The 15,335-nt window shown below is 41.4% G+C and overlaps 1 protein-coding gene across 1 annotated transcript; it reads left to right on the plus strand.

Moving 5' to 3' along the window:
* The first annotated feature begins 3,512 nt into the window (after positions 1–3,512).
* LEMD1 (LEM domain containing 1) lies at positions 3,513–14,388 on the plus strand. The gene is given in 9 exon segments (XM_081009142.1): positions 3,513–3,559; positions 3,561–3,639; positions 6,622–6,808; positions 7,378–7,485; positions 8,105–8,178; positions 9,704–9,787; positions 10,481–10,576; positions 12,205–12,266; positions 14,059–14,388. Coding segments are annotated over 9 exon segments (936 nt in total). The 5' UTR covers positions 3,513–3,533; the 3' UTR covers positions 14,279–14,388.
* The last annotated feature ends 947 nt before the right edge of the window (positions 14,389–15,335 follow it).

Here is a 15,335-nt window from a genome sequence, read left to right on the forward strand (position 1 = left end):
TTGGGGGGATGTCTGATGCACATAAATACAAGTTGTGAAACTTATCTAATGCCAAAAAACAAACAACTGTGTGAGGTCCCCACCCTAAATCAATAAGTGTCTAAATTTAAAGCCTTGGCAAAATGGCCTTCCTGGGTCCCCCTCTGCTTGACCTTTGCCCTGAGTGTACAAAAAACCATGGCTCTGGAACCTGTCTTTTACTTCACAAAACAGTTAGAAAGAAGTGATTGATGCCAAAGCTTGATAAATAGCAGGTTAGATAAGAAAAAAATTAACCTGAAATGGAGTCAGTGAAAGCTATTATTTCAATGGCATTTCCATGTAAGCATTTGTTGGTTTGTACCTTTATTATAGGTATTTAGGGATGCGGGTGGCGCTGTGGTCTAAACCACTGAGGCTTAGGCTTGCCGATCAGAAGGTCGGCGGTTCAAATCCCTGCAACAGGGTGAGCACCCGTTGCTCGGTCCCAGCTCCTGCCAATCTAGCAGTTTAAAAGCACGTCAAGTGCAAGTAGATAAATAGGTACCACTCCGGGGGGAAGGTAAAGGGTGTTTCCGTGAACTGTTCTCGTTCGCCAGAAGCGGCTTAATCATGCTGGCCACATGACCCAGAAGCTGTCTGCGGACAAACAGCGGCTCCCTCAGCCAGTAAAACGAGATGAGCGCCGCAACCTGAGTCATCCGCAACTTAATTGGTCTGGGGTCCCTTTGCCTTTATTATTTAACCCAGTCACATATAGGTTAGTTTTCATATATCTTTTCCCCAAAACACCAATGTCTCTTTGGTCAGAGGTCTGCACATTTAATTTTATGGCAGCCAGCAGCAGCAGGCTGCCCTCAGTTTAAAAATAACTATTTTGACAGTTTTGATGCAGCTATGTGAACTACAAGATTTTTGCATTCTGTACTGCCTGGAGCTATATGAGCTGAGAATAAGGCAGTAAGGAAAAAGATCAGACAGTGCCATCTGCAGGGCTTTCCCTCAGCTTTTTTTCCCACAGAACACAGCAGCTAGCAAAGCAGCACTTTGGAAACTTAATTCCTTCCACGAGGGCACTTCGCCACAGCAGGAGTCTAAGATCCACAGTAGGCTGAAGATAGGCCAGGTTTTTTGGATATAAGTGAAAGCAATGAATGGTGTCATAAACATCATTTACAGAGATCCCTGATGAGGAAGAAAGGATAGAAGGGAAAATTGTCACTTAACCCTTGGGTTGCAACCTTATTGATGAAGCTGTTATATTAACCTTTTAAAACTAATTGCACAAGCATCCCTGTTTACTCAGACAACATCTGGAGAAAAGTTAATGATTTTGGAGATTTTCAGTGCAAAAAAAATTAAGTATAAATTTCATACAGAACCATCTTAGAAGTATTCTCCTTACTAAAGATCCACCGTCTTCAAATGGGCTGTATGGGGTGTTAGGACAGGAGTAGTACCTCTACTGTTGGGGGACATGTTGTGCTCCTTCTGGGGTAGTTTCTCCATCTTTGGTCTCCACCCTGCACTCAGCTCTCATCTGTGGCTCCTGGAAGCTGTCAGCATTTGACAGCAGCCACACCCCAGGAACAGCTTCAACTGGCCAGCTAAACCAGGTGAGAGTAGCTGATGGGTCTCAAACCATCAGTGAGTTAGGGATTTTCACAGCATGTGAAGACAGGTTCTGGCAGACTGATGGATGAGATCAATAGTAAGTCCAATGGTCAAGACGGTGGTTTCTGCATGTGCTGTAGAAGGGAGGGGCAGATGGGGCTCATCAACCTGGAAAGGGAGTCCATCTAGGAGAAGGAAAACTCTGATCCTAGATCTCTGCTGCCTTGCAGGATACCTTGGGGAGGAGGCAAAGGAGTAAACCCTACAAAAATCCAGAGTGGAGTCCCTAAGATGGTTTGATGGTGCCTTGTAGGTCTTCTTCTGGCAACTCCAGCAGCCAACCTGGTGCCAAACATATTGCTCTGCTTTCATTTGGACCACATCAGTGAAGCTGAGAGGAGGGTCTTGTCATCTGGGCAGCCCAGGACCTCCATACACACTGTGCAGGCTTATGGCCTGGAGAGGTCACTTTGGTGCTACTACTGCAGCAATTTGACTTCACCCCTGGAGGCACACTCCATTGTGTCTTGAGGCAGAGGGATGCCAACAGCCATCTTGAAATAGTGCCTGATGAGAAATATGCAAATGGCTTTAAAAACAAACTAAAACACTATTCCCCCCCTTTCAGAACCATTGCCTCATGCAAACTGATACAGATTTAGTCAATCTGATCAATTATTTTATCAAGTAGCAACCTGATCCTGTTAGGTGAGCTAAAAAGCACATTGATTTGGATGGGTTGGTGTGTGCTATCGCTGCCTAGAATGCAGTTTCACATATGCACAGGATTTCTGTGGTGACAATCCTGTGCACACTTACTTGGTAGTGGTGATGAAGCAGACTCAGTACTGTACACAAAAAGCTTGTACCATACTAAATTTGGGGTCAGTCTTCAAGGAATTACAGCACTGTAGCTTTTACTTGGGAGTAAGTCCCATTGAACTAATTATTTCCTTTTGAGTTCTATTTAAATGTGCTTAGACTGCAAACAGTCTATACCGCTATTTAGATTTCTATTTATAGATTTCTATTTATTTAGATTTCTATTACATTTCTAGGAAAACAGTAATTTGGTGAAATGCTGGCTCTCCTACAGGCATGCACATGCATGGTTTCGGCTGGACTTTAGTTGGCAGGTGGCAGCTGTAAGATTTATTGGCGTGGGTTACGTGGACTCAAGTCTTCCGTGGCATCAATGTTATCGACCTGTTGTGTGTGAAAGTGTACGCGGTTTACATCTTCATTAAATTACAGAGGTGAAGTCAATATGGAGACGACAACAAAATAAAAGAGTCTTGTTGTGCATTAAAGACTTTAACCATTCATGAGAGAGGTAAGAAGTGTTGGTCTGCCAACTGAGGACTTCTCATGCCTCAGAAGACTCGGTCCACAAAATAGCTACACCTTTTTAAAGTGACACAAGGCTCTTTGTTGTATTTTCCTATCAACAGCGACAGCTCGCTCTGCAAGCACCGCGTTCCCTGCCCAGAGACAGCCACTTCGAACCTTACCACTTATTGCTTCCCCCCCCCCGCCCGCAGGACCTTTAGTGGACCTGTCCAGTAAAAGTATGTTCCCCACAAGGTGGTAGCTTCCGGCGTAACTGCCTTCTCAGGGTCTCAGTTTCCCCCGTAGGTTCCGCCCATAAAGAGGCGTGGTCTGCCTGGTGGTTGGCTGGGTAAACACACAGGGGCTGTCCTTCAAAACGGCGGTTTCAAAGCAGCCCGGGAGGGCGCGAAGCTGTTGCTCCTCCTACTAGCTGCCTTGACATCTCTTTCTGCGGGGGGCTTAGAGTAGGGTTTTGAAGTGAAAATAAGTAAGGCTATGTAATTTCTTTACTTCCTTTAGCAAAGGGTAGCCAGTCTAGGAATGCAGAAAAAGCAAGGTCCCCCACCTCGGTGAGTGTGTATTTTAAAAAAACCCCATACAGAGCAGAGCGCATGCGCAAAGAGGAAGCGGGAGGGGGGGGGAAAGCAAGCCGAAGAGCGGCGGCAGACTCTTCAAGCTGAGCTTTCGAAGAGCTTCCTAAGACCTCGTGGCGCAACGGTAGCGCGTCTGACTCCAGATCAGAAGGCTGCGTGTTCGAATCACGTCGGGGTCACGGGTCCCCGGGAGGGGATTTATTTTACCCCTTCGATGAAGTTGTAAGCAAGCGGAGTCGAAGGTTTAAAAATACCTTATGTTTAGAAACACGCCGGCCGTTTAAGAGCCGGGGGGGGGGGCGCCCCCTCGGGGTTTGCAGTGCAGGGCGAGGAACCCAGACGGGGGTGAAAACGGGCGTAAAAGGCGCGGGGGTGGGAGGGGCGTCGCGTTCCGCGTGGAATGTGGCGAATGGAGCGCGACAGCTTCGTGAGAGCGAGGAGACTGAATAGTGAGGCGGGAAAGCGAAAGGGCGAGGCCCAGTTTGCTACCGTCCAGGACGAGTTAATAGGACCGAGGGGCCATCCAGATTCATTTGCCTTTTCTTTTCCAAAGGAGGGAGGAGGCAAGTTTGAAAAGTAATAGCCGTTTAGGGAAACTACCTCACAGAGCACTGTGAATTTTTATAGGGCGTTATTAAAGCCCCTCAATGAGGTAAATATAGAGCAAAACAAGGTTCAGGAGATGCTTTTGGGGAGGCCCTACGGAGTGCTTTTTTTCCTTAAAAAATGTTTAGGGGTACTCTCATTTTGACTCAAGAAAATCGATTTATAGTTCAAATCGGGGGACATAAATACAGTAAATAGTACAAAGTAAAAGTACAGTGCAAATACAGTAAAAGTACAAAGATTCACAAAATGTTTAGGGGTATGTGTACCCCCAGAAAAAACACACTGGCCCTACCCCTTTTTACACTGCATTCTGTTACTTGCTGTTTGTTCACAATATTGAAAACGTGGCCATTTTCATTTTTAAAAACCCAGATGTCCTATTTTCTATATCCCTCAGAAAAAGAGAAGGGCGAATCTGAAATTTTATCCTCTTTCCAGCCCCTCACTTTCACATACATTTTAAAGAACATGGCATTCAGATTTTTTTTGAAATGGAAAATGAGGGACTGACAGGGTCGGCTCCAGATTTGAGAAACTCCAGGGCAAAAGTGCTTTGGTGGAGCTGGCAGGAGGCTTACCTAGCTGTTTGTATCAGCTGGTTGGGATCCAGCCTCCTTTTTAATTTTTCACAACATCTGATCTAGCATTACTCTGGGGGAATTGTGGGGAATTAAAAGTGTGTCCCGATGCAGCTGTACGGACCAGATGTACTGACACTGCTGTCTGTGGGACACCCTGACCCACGTTGCTCAGGACCTCCTCAGACTTGGAGCTGGTCCTATCATTCCCCCAATTTTTCATCCCATAAAATGTGTTCCTAGCCGCCGCAACCCAAAAAAAGGCATGGGGACCTGGTGTGTGTGCGCGTGTGATCTGCTGGCTTCCAAAGGGTGCCAAACGCTCGTGCCAGTTCTTGGGGTGATTTAATTGGAAACACCTAAAAGATGTGAAGATGCTCACCTCAAGGGTATTCCTTCTGGGTGCCTCCTGACTTGCTGTTTTGCAGAAATAATTCTGGAAATATTGGTTTCTGCAGTTAAAAGTGTTCCATTGTGCTAGTGCAACAAATCCACTTTCTTTTTTTAACCTGGACTTCTTATGGTTAGGAAAGTATTCAGAGTGTGGCAAGAATGAATGATTGACAGGAAGATGCGTAAACATTCCACAAACAAATAACAAATGGTCAATTTTATATATACACACACACACACACACACACACACACACTGCCGTTTCACAGAAAATATTTCACAAAAAATATAACAAGGTAGTGTATGACATAAAAGCAGAATACTGCAGTAACAACAGTAAAAATCGGTGAAAGCCAATTGGTAAAAATATAAAAAGCAATAAAGACCAGAAATAATCTGCTCTCCCTTTAAACTTTGTACAAGTAAATTGGGAGGAATGCTCAATAAACAGGTTGTCTGGAGGAGCCCTTGGTATGATTTATATGTGGGGATAATAAGAGTTTTGAGGACAAAATGTATTCTGAGAGCGGATTTTAGAATATATACTGATAGATCTTATACAATAAAAACTCGTGCCTTTAATCATTTACTGTATTTTCAATTGGGTTACAATAGAAATAAGGTCATAAAACAAGCTGGAACAGCACATTGATGCATCTGATAATATTGGCTTGAGAGCAGGAAAATATGTATATGTAAATCTGAAAAGCAGTTTTGTTCTTTGCAATGCTGTACTGCAGTTAGTGGTTGGAATCTCTTTTTTCTACTTAGCTGTGTTGTTACTAATCGGATCATACTGCTATGGGGGGATGATGTAATTCTAAACACCAGTTTACTTAAGAGTTTTCAAGGGCATGCAGTGTGCCTTCCTCTCCAATAGGAGGTGCACCGCCTCTTTTGGCTCTCTCTTTTGCAGAGAGTGCCAGAAAACAATGAGTTTTTTGCACTGTGCCATTTCTGCCCACCTTCTCCTTGCACAAACAGTTTATCTTGCATAACTGCAGTTCTGTTGAAAGAAACGTTTCTTTGCTTCTATAGGGCAGGCTACAATTATAGCATGTTACTTGGTGAGCTTCACAAGATGTGGAGGGGAGTATTAGACATGGGACAGTAATCCCTCCTCTGCTGAAAAGTCTAGTTTTGTCCAAAATATATCCAATCATTCTGGCAGTCACTTTTATTGGTTCATCATGATTCCTGACACTCTTTCAAGTTATATATACTTTCATTTTTGGAGCACTTAAACTGAAATTTTGGCAGAATCATTTTTGTTGGTGTTGTCAGTGAGATATGTCACTTTATACTTAATTTGGTTTCTACATTTTTATGAATATGCATATAAACATTACAATACTGTTCATCTCATCATTCTTTTAAGACCATAAGAAATCATTCCAAAGCTGGCACAAATCCAGATGCAGCACTTAAGCTAATTCATGTTTACTTGTCTGATTCAAAAGTGATTAATGGGGGAAAATACTGCAATAAAGAGAGTATTCTTAACCAGTGTTGTGTTTTTTTCATAGACCCTACCATTAGGAGATATGGAGAAGGTTACTGTTGATGTGCACATAGAAAACAAGGGAAAAGATTCTCCAGAACAAGGCTCTGTGGAACAAGACTCCAAAGATGAAATTGATGTTACAGCTCTGAGTGACACTGAGCTATGGGAGCTTCTCTGTGCATATGGAATCACCCCTGGACCAATATTACGTATGCTTCAGAAGAGTGATCACTAAAACAGTGATAAAAAGGGCAGTTGAGTCTAATGTAGTGAGGAGTTGAATTTGCAGTAACAGATGAGTGATTTCCAGATTAAGGCAAATAGTTGTCAATCCCAGCTAGAGGCAAGCCAGTTCTGGGCAGGGAGGGTGTATGCAATTGATTTGAGGTTCTTTTTTTTTTTTTGGACAGAATGAATGTTTGGTTGCTGCAGGTCAGCATGGGCACATGGCTCCACCGCTATGCCCATGGTGCCTTGTCCTTGCAACCACTCCCTTGGTAATTGGCAGCAGCCTCTGTGTTGGGAAACTAGGTGAGCAATGCCTCTGCCCTGCCAACAGCTACTGCATAGGAGAGGGCAAAGATACTGGATAGTCCTCTGTTGGGAATCCCCCAGCTCTAGATTTCCTGCATTGGTTAAAGCTCCATCCAGCTGTAACTATGATTATCAACCATTCTGAGTATGTAAAATTTCCCGTTCAATGCAAACAATTTAATAACACTTTGAAATGCAGCAAGCTATTGCTAAAAACATTTGTGCTCTGGCCTGTTTCTTTTAGCTTCTACAAGGACCATTTATGAGAACAAGCTCCTGCAGTTGATGAAGCAATGCCCAGGAACAGCAGCTGAGTTGAACAGTGAGGTTAATTCTGAAAATGATGGAGAAGGTAGTACATAGTAATCATTCCCTAAATGAAATGCTTTGAGCCCCCACCCCCAATATATAGTACAGTCCTAATGGCTAACATAGATTTGTTGTAAATTCAAATGATGACATTCATAATTAAAGTAAGCATGTTGTGGGGATCTCATTCTGGAGCAATCTCATGAAGAGTTGGTGTGTGTTTGAACCATTCTCGGGATTCAGTTGTGTGTGTGCTTTTCAGGTTTCACCCATGCACATTATTTGCATGCATAGTTCCCCATCATGTTAGGGATGCATGTGCAGAAGACTACTTTCATGAGCATATGGCTGGCACAAGGTGCCTGGATTCTGTAAATTCAGAAAACAGGATTGCTGAAAGTACAATGGCTTGGGAAACAAAGGAATGCTTTACCTATTTGAATAGTAGAGTGTGGGGAAGGATGTTCTAGAAATCTACCTGAGAATACTTCAGGAAAGCATATTACTTTCGTAAAATCCCATATCCTAGCATTCTGCGCAGTAAATTCAGCTACTTCAGAGCTCTTGAGTTTGGAACTCCATTTTTGAAAGTATTGTGTTGTATAATGTGGCATAGATGAATCAGTGACAGTTACTAAAAATATATATATATTCTCACCTAGGAAAAACCACAGAAGTAGTCATCCAAACAAATGGCCTCACAGTGACAACTGAACATACCTCTGGGTCTGAAAATGTAAGTAACCCAAGGCATGAATATTTTATGGCTATAGCTAAATTGTGAGCTAATATAAACTGATGTACTTTGTGTCAGACTCCTGACAAGTGAAGCAATTACTCCAATCACATAATTAGAATGTTCTACTGTGGCTTCTGTTGATGCACTAGAGCCCTAGGAAATCTGATGCAAAATAGATTTCACAGATAGTTAAGAATATTCAACTTTATTTACAGACAGAAAATATACATCAGAGGAATTATAACTGGGAATGTAGACGAATTTCGGGTATATTTAAACGGGACAGAACAGCATTCATATCCATGCAGTGAATTGTTCCATGATAGATCTTCTAATAATCAAATTGGCTACTTTTGATTGTTAGCCTAATGAAGATAAATTTTGGAGAAGCAATCATGGCAGAAATTGATTTTCTGGCAACCCACCAAACCCCCTAGGGATGCCAACCTTGCACTTAAGCACTGGTCAGGTCCAACAATGTGGGGGGGGGGGGATTGCTAGATACAAGTCACACCTCAGACATGCTTATCTAACCTGTTATTCTATCACAAAGAGTTTACAAACTCAAGAGTAACCTGTTACAATGCCCAGCCATACTTCACTCCCTCTCTTGATTTCTCCTGAGGTCAGCTGCTGGGTTGTCTGCAGGAGCAGCACTTGAAACACAAACCTTTAAGTCTCTTTTGGAAGAGTTTATTGGCCAAAGGGGGCAACCCCAATATTCTGTGATGTTTATGATGCTATTAAAAAAAACAAAAAAGGCTGCTTGCTAACTCAGGAGTTACCCAGATATCCCATGCTAGTAATTTATGGGTAGGAAAACATCTCTTTAAAATTATGCATTAATTTTATTTAATCCTACTATTGTATAGAGTAGTTGGCTCTTTGTGGTCTCTGTGCAAGCACATCTTTTGGTTTTTCACCTGTCCAAAATACTGCTGAGAACTCTCTAAAGTAAAAGTCTATAAACTGATACCTCCTCTCAAGGGGGAAAGTCCTCCCACTACACTTATCTCATAGGGCAAAACACACACTATCATTCTTGGTTTTTGTTGTTGTCCACTGAAGCAGCATTGTGGAAATGTTTATTTCTTAGTGAATTTTGTTGGCCATTTTTCATAGTTATGGGCTCATTTGTTTTCAGTTTCCTTTCAGTTACAGTCTCTGGCCTGTTAATTTTTATCAGGATTTGTATTTTACTTTTTATTTGCTTTTCCTCCTGCCCTGGTCACTTATTGTGCATCAGACTTCATTTAAGAATTGTCATGGTAGAAAATGTCCAGTCAACAAAGAACACAATAACTACCACCACTGTTTAGGTGAAGAACACAAAACTGATTCCTGCCTCTTATTCAAAAAACTTACTAAGCATTCTCATCTCAGAACTCTGTAGAGCAGCCAACTGGTTGCATAGTTTCATGTTTATAAAGCAGTATGCCCATCCTCACCCACACATAATATCATATGACCTTCTCTATCTTCAGTTTCAGTCATAGTTTTTATGGTTTCTTTTTTACTTCAGAAATCACCTGCAGATGTGGCAGAACGTCAGAAAAAACTCTTGTCATCTGATGTTGAACACAGTTTAGCTAAAATAGTGGCAGAAGTAAGTAGCTACTGTTGCAGCCCTTTGATTTAGTCAGGCTGATGCAACTTTCATTGTCTGGGTCATTTAACTTAGTTCTTCAACCTTGGATCCCTAGATGATGTTGGACTACAGCTCAGATCATCCCTGACCATTGACTGAGGATTATGGGAATTGTAGTCCAACAATATCTGGAGACTTAAGATAGAAGAACTTTGATTTAAATAATAATCCTGCGATACTCTTTGTTGTAGTACTTACTTTCCATGGATGCTAATTCTGAAGGATTGCTACTTTGACTTAACTATTTTATTTCCAAATTAGTTTTTGTTATCCTCTGTGAGGGTGGGAAACTGATTCACTTATTTTCCTAAAGAAAAAAATAATTTTCAAATTTTGCCCAGACTTGTCATATGTTTAAGTTAGCTGCAATTAATGATAAAGCTGGAGTTGCAATGTCTCTTTTACATCAACAGTTTCTCCATTTTTAAAACTCTCAGAGTGAAAGTGTGGAGTGACTGCTGCTAAAGGAATTGTAGCAAGCAGACTTTTTTTTTAGCAGACTTGCAATTTACAAATGAATGATACTGTTCATGTAACATGCCTGAACTTTTGCCAAAGACGATAGATCATCTTTGCTATGAATGCTTCCAGCTTTCATCCTTTTCTTCTTGCCCACACATCTTTAATTAATGTCATCTTGTGTATTAACAGCTGCAGGAAATATTGCCAGAGGGTAAAGTGGCACTGCATCGGTCACAAGGACCAAGGAAGAAAGCTGGCAGTCCTGAAAGGAATTACAGACAAAAGGTATTTTTGCAGCGATGGTACAACACACTCAAATGTTAAACCTGGCACTAAATGTGCCATTCTTGAAAGCAGAGTTCTGGAAGCAAAGACATAAAATATCACTTGTGAACAGCACACCACTCTATAAGTCTGTATATATATATATAGATATATATATATATATATATATATATATATTCATTCTCTTGTTCTTTGCCCAGATACTAAAACTTTATATATATTTGCTAGACCAAAGTTGTCAAATGTTAGATATCTGTTCTTGCTGTAGATGCTAGCTAACCATGATTGCATTGCTTATTTGTGGATGAACTAGAATTTGACTTGCGTTTTTAAAGTCAGAACCTTTTTTGGAACATGTATTTAACCTTCAAGGGTGACATTTCTGAGAAGCTATTATAAACTGTTAGGACATTCAGTTTATGTGTAAGACAGAGTAAACAACAGGCAACCAGCGTTTTTATTTGAACTCCTGGGTTGCCATAAATGTTTCACAGGTTTTCATCTGACTTCTTTACTTCCTTTTCACTTTATTGGCACATAAGCGTTTTGATCACAATGTGTCAGATGGCCTTCTAAAAAAGTATGAAAAGGATTCTTTTTCTTAAGATGTTGCCTGTTGTTAAACAGATTTTTAAAAATGTATTTTACTTCTAGTTAAGGCTGGGCAGGTTGAAAAGTTTTGTAGAGGGGCAGCAGGAAGCACACAAGCTCTGCTAGTTTTACAGTAATGTCAGTCTACGTCCCCAGAGTAGAACTAAGCAGATCATGTCAGTTGCTCCTCCAGATTTCCCTTAGCAAGTAACATGCCCTCTGACAGCTTTCAAGGTAGGAATAATTTAGGTTGTGGAGGACTTAAAACCAAGAACTGGCCATAGTTGTATTTATAACCTCAGAAAAGCAATTCCTGTGTCTGATCTTCATGTCAGATATGTCTGAGCATTTTAGGTCCGGTAAAGAGAATATGTAACTGGCCTACATGGACGTAGGCAAGGGGGGGCAGGTGCCCCCCCCAATCAAGTAAAACAATAGAAATAACTAACTGACAAATCACATCAGTTCTGCCTTCCCAAGTCCTGCCCTTTCCCCCCCAATGAAAATCCTGGCTACACCCATGCTGGCCTATATGCTTACCATTTCATACTTGCTTAGAAGCAAGCAGTTTCATTAATCAAAAGTGATGCACATATGTGGGACAATGAATTTGGAAACCTGGACACTCTGGAAATTGCCTCTGGTTCAACACATCAAACCAAGAAAGCCAAATGTTTCACCTTCCCCATATAGAACTCAGGGAAGGTTGTGTCCAGACAATCCATGATGAACTAACACATTTGAGTTTGTCTCTAAGAAGATTATAATTAATAAGAAAGGAACACAATTGTTTTTTTTTAAAGGGCTTATGCCAGGAACCATTGTGAACAAGAGAGAGAGGTGATATATTTGGCTATGTTTAGAGAATCAGATTGATAAAAGCACAAACCTTATAGTGGGGAACTTTCACATAATACGGTCTAAAATAGAATATTATCCCTACATGACAGTACCATTCAACTACAAGCTTTCACCATAACCACAAAAGGAGGTAACTGCTAGGATGCCTATGAAACAAACCTTTTTCCTTTTTGCAGACAAGTGATCTACCACACCAAGACTTTGGCTATCCTGATGTTAATGTTACTGTAGGACAAAGGTAAAGCTCTTCAAAAACTGCCTGACAAAGGATCTCTCTCTCTCTCTCTCTCTCTCTCTCTCTCTCTCTCACACACACACACACACACGGAGATATCAACAGTTCCTTAGAATTCCTAGTCTTGGAAGTAAACTGAAGAAGTTCTGTTATGGCTTTCCATATGTTGTGGAAAAGAAACTCATTGAACATACTGAGTTTGTGAATATTTACAGCACAGCAGAGGTAGAGAACTGGATCAAGCCATTGGACCAGGTCTTTACCTTCACAAACCCCTGTGGGCCAAGTTAGACTGGTGGACAGAACCCGCCACCTATTAATTATTTGATGTTACTATGATGTCAGATGACCTGTTTTTTTCCAGGAGAGAAAGGTATATGTCCCTTCCCGGGCATCAACAATCAGCTGATTGTTGGCACTTGAGAAGCATCTGTTCAAGGCCTGTGCTTGGCAGTTGAGATTATAGGGGTTTGGGAAGCACTTAGCACAGGACCTGCAAAGCCCTCCTACACAGCACTCTTCAAGTACCAATAACCAGCTGATTATCATCACTTTGGAAGCATTGCACTGGGGGCCTTGGTTGATCATGGATGTAAAGCCCCTTTCATCAAGCCCTGCCTTTACCTTCCTCATACCTGCTATCATATATGATGGGAAGTGTAGAGTAGATGGATGTGGCTTGGCCAAAACAGCCTCGTGAACCAAATGAGGATTCCTGGAATACCTGATGAGGCCCATGGGCTGGAAGTTCCTCACCTGATTTAGGGCTTACTGGGTTGCATAGGTCAATAATCTTACTCTGCAGATATAAAACAATTGTGTGTTATATTAGTTTCAAGGGAGGTCAGTAGCTTAACACTCTGATCCATGGCTTAGCATAAATGAGCAAACATGGATTCCCAGAGTGAAGATGGGGACTGCAGCACTTTCCCCCTGGTCTTGCTGCTGCTGTTAAGCCATGATTTGGCTTAGCATTATACCCAAACCCTAGCTTGTGGTTTCTCTCTCCCAGACAAGCCTCAAGTGGTAAACCAAGAACAAACCTTGGTTCTAACACCTAAACTAGACAATTATTCCAGCTTTTCTTCACAATTAGTTTATTTGTGGTGCAAGCAGGTGGTAATACTTTCTGCTTTTCAGAGCACTTAATTTTAATGATAGAGGGCAGAATTCATCTAACCAGCCCTGTCAGTCAAAACCTTGCATAAGGACTGTTGCTTGCATTATGGGGCTTCCCTCCCCCTCCCCTCCAAAAAAAGAGGCTTTTGGAGGGATTGGGAGAACTCACAGGAGAGTTGGGAATCATTTCATCTGATAAGGTGAAATGTTTGTGTAGAATTGGAAGAGTGCAATACTTAAATAGGTTAGTCTGAGGTAGGGAACAATTGATTGCTGGGAAGGGGAAAACAAGGAACAATGGACTAAGCCTTTGGAAGATATATCTTTGTTGGGATGGGACTTTACTAGTAGTTCATCAATTGGCCTAACAAATGTGCTGCTAGAAAGCTTGAATGGTTTCCAGAAAAGTTAGGACAGAGAATTTTCAACAGCATTAAGCTGTCCAGCCCCTGCCATTCAGAATACAAAGTTCCCACCCAGTACCACTCCTGCACCTGTTCTATACAAAAATGTTATTCTGAATTATAGTGCTGCAGTTTAGTAATCTTCTAGTTTCCTGTTTTTCTAGGCTAGGATGCTGATCTAGTGTGAGACTATATGTCTTAATTTGAAAAGTGTTAGGCAATGTTTCTCTTTTTAAAAGTATGATCAGCAATATTGCTTCTTGTGTTTCTAGTGCTAGAAGAAGAAGAAACGCAATAAAGGAGAATCCTCCCTCTGTGAAACAAGATCCTGAAACCAAATGCCATGTAGTACCTGGGAGATCAAGAGAAGGACGTATACCAATACGTGTAAAGATTGCTGCTTTTGCCATCTTCGTGTTCCTTCTCTTTGTGTATGTAACTATGGAAACTAATTTTCATAATCCATTCACAAGCTTTGCCAAGGGCAAATGAGTGTATTCTGTCTTTTAGAAATGGAGTTGTTAGACCAGACAGGGTGGTTCTGTCTAGCTGCTTATGAATTAAGTATTTGGGGGTAGCTGATTAAAACACAAAAAGAATTATCCTGTGTGTGTGTTTTCTTCCTTTAGAGTTTGTATTAAACAAGTTTCTCTTGACTTCAATATCTGGTAGCATCACCTTTCTTTATAATACCACTTTTCATTGTTGAGTTCATATATGGACATTTCTTTAGAAGGTTGAATTAAAATTGCTCACTTTGGCATGTTGTGCCATTTTAGGGGGGGGAATCATAGAAAGTTGCGTTATCTCTTTAGCAGTCAATTTTCCATTCTAGTTACTAGACCATCTGCCCAGAAAATATTGTTTAAGCAGTAAGAGATAGGAACCCAGAAAAGCAATATGCCAGCAGTCTTGCTCCCCCAGTATGTGTTCATGCCTATAAATTTTGTTGCAGAGTGGTTCTCTGTAGGTGCTGAGCAGGACGTGTGTCCCCGTCCATACTGATGAGCTGAGGTCATGTCTGCATGTTACAGCACAGCCAGGCACTTTACCTCAAGCAGAAGCCCTTATTACTTCATATAGGACAGGCTTGCAGACTTCTCCCAGGAGGAGCTGGACCACACAGAGAGCCTGAGAAGGAGCAAGCTACTAAATGGTCCAGGGCAAAGCTCCTGCTTGTGGTAAGGTGTCCATCTGTAATGAAATGTGGGTATGCAGCTGTAGCTCACTCAGCTCAGAATAGACTGGTTTTATTGCATCTTTCCTTCTGATTGGCATTCTGACATCTGGGTATTGAGAGTTTAATTACACCAGATTCTTTTTGTTTGTTTACACAAATTAGACCAAAGCTTTTCTTACTCAGTTAAGGCTTTGTTTTGTAAAGCATGAAAGTGATTACATTATCAATTTCAACTCCCCTTGTTATAGGTTGAATACTAAGAAACTAGATTACTGGGTTATGGAGTCACAGCTTTTGTAGTCATGGTTTTTAAAAAGCATAAAGTATCTCACAAATGGTGAAAGCTCAAAAGTTGCTTTAAGACAAATT

Source organism: Podarcis pityusensis (assembly GCF_964106645.2).
Source record: "Podarcis pityusensis genome assembly, chromosome: 6".
Classification (NCBI taxonomy): Eukaryota; Metazoa; Chordata; class Lepidosauria; order Squamata; family Lacertidae; genus Podarcis; species Podarcis pityusensis.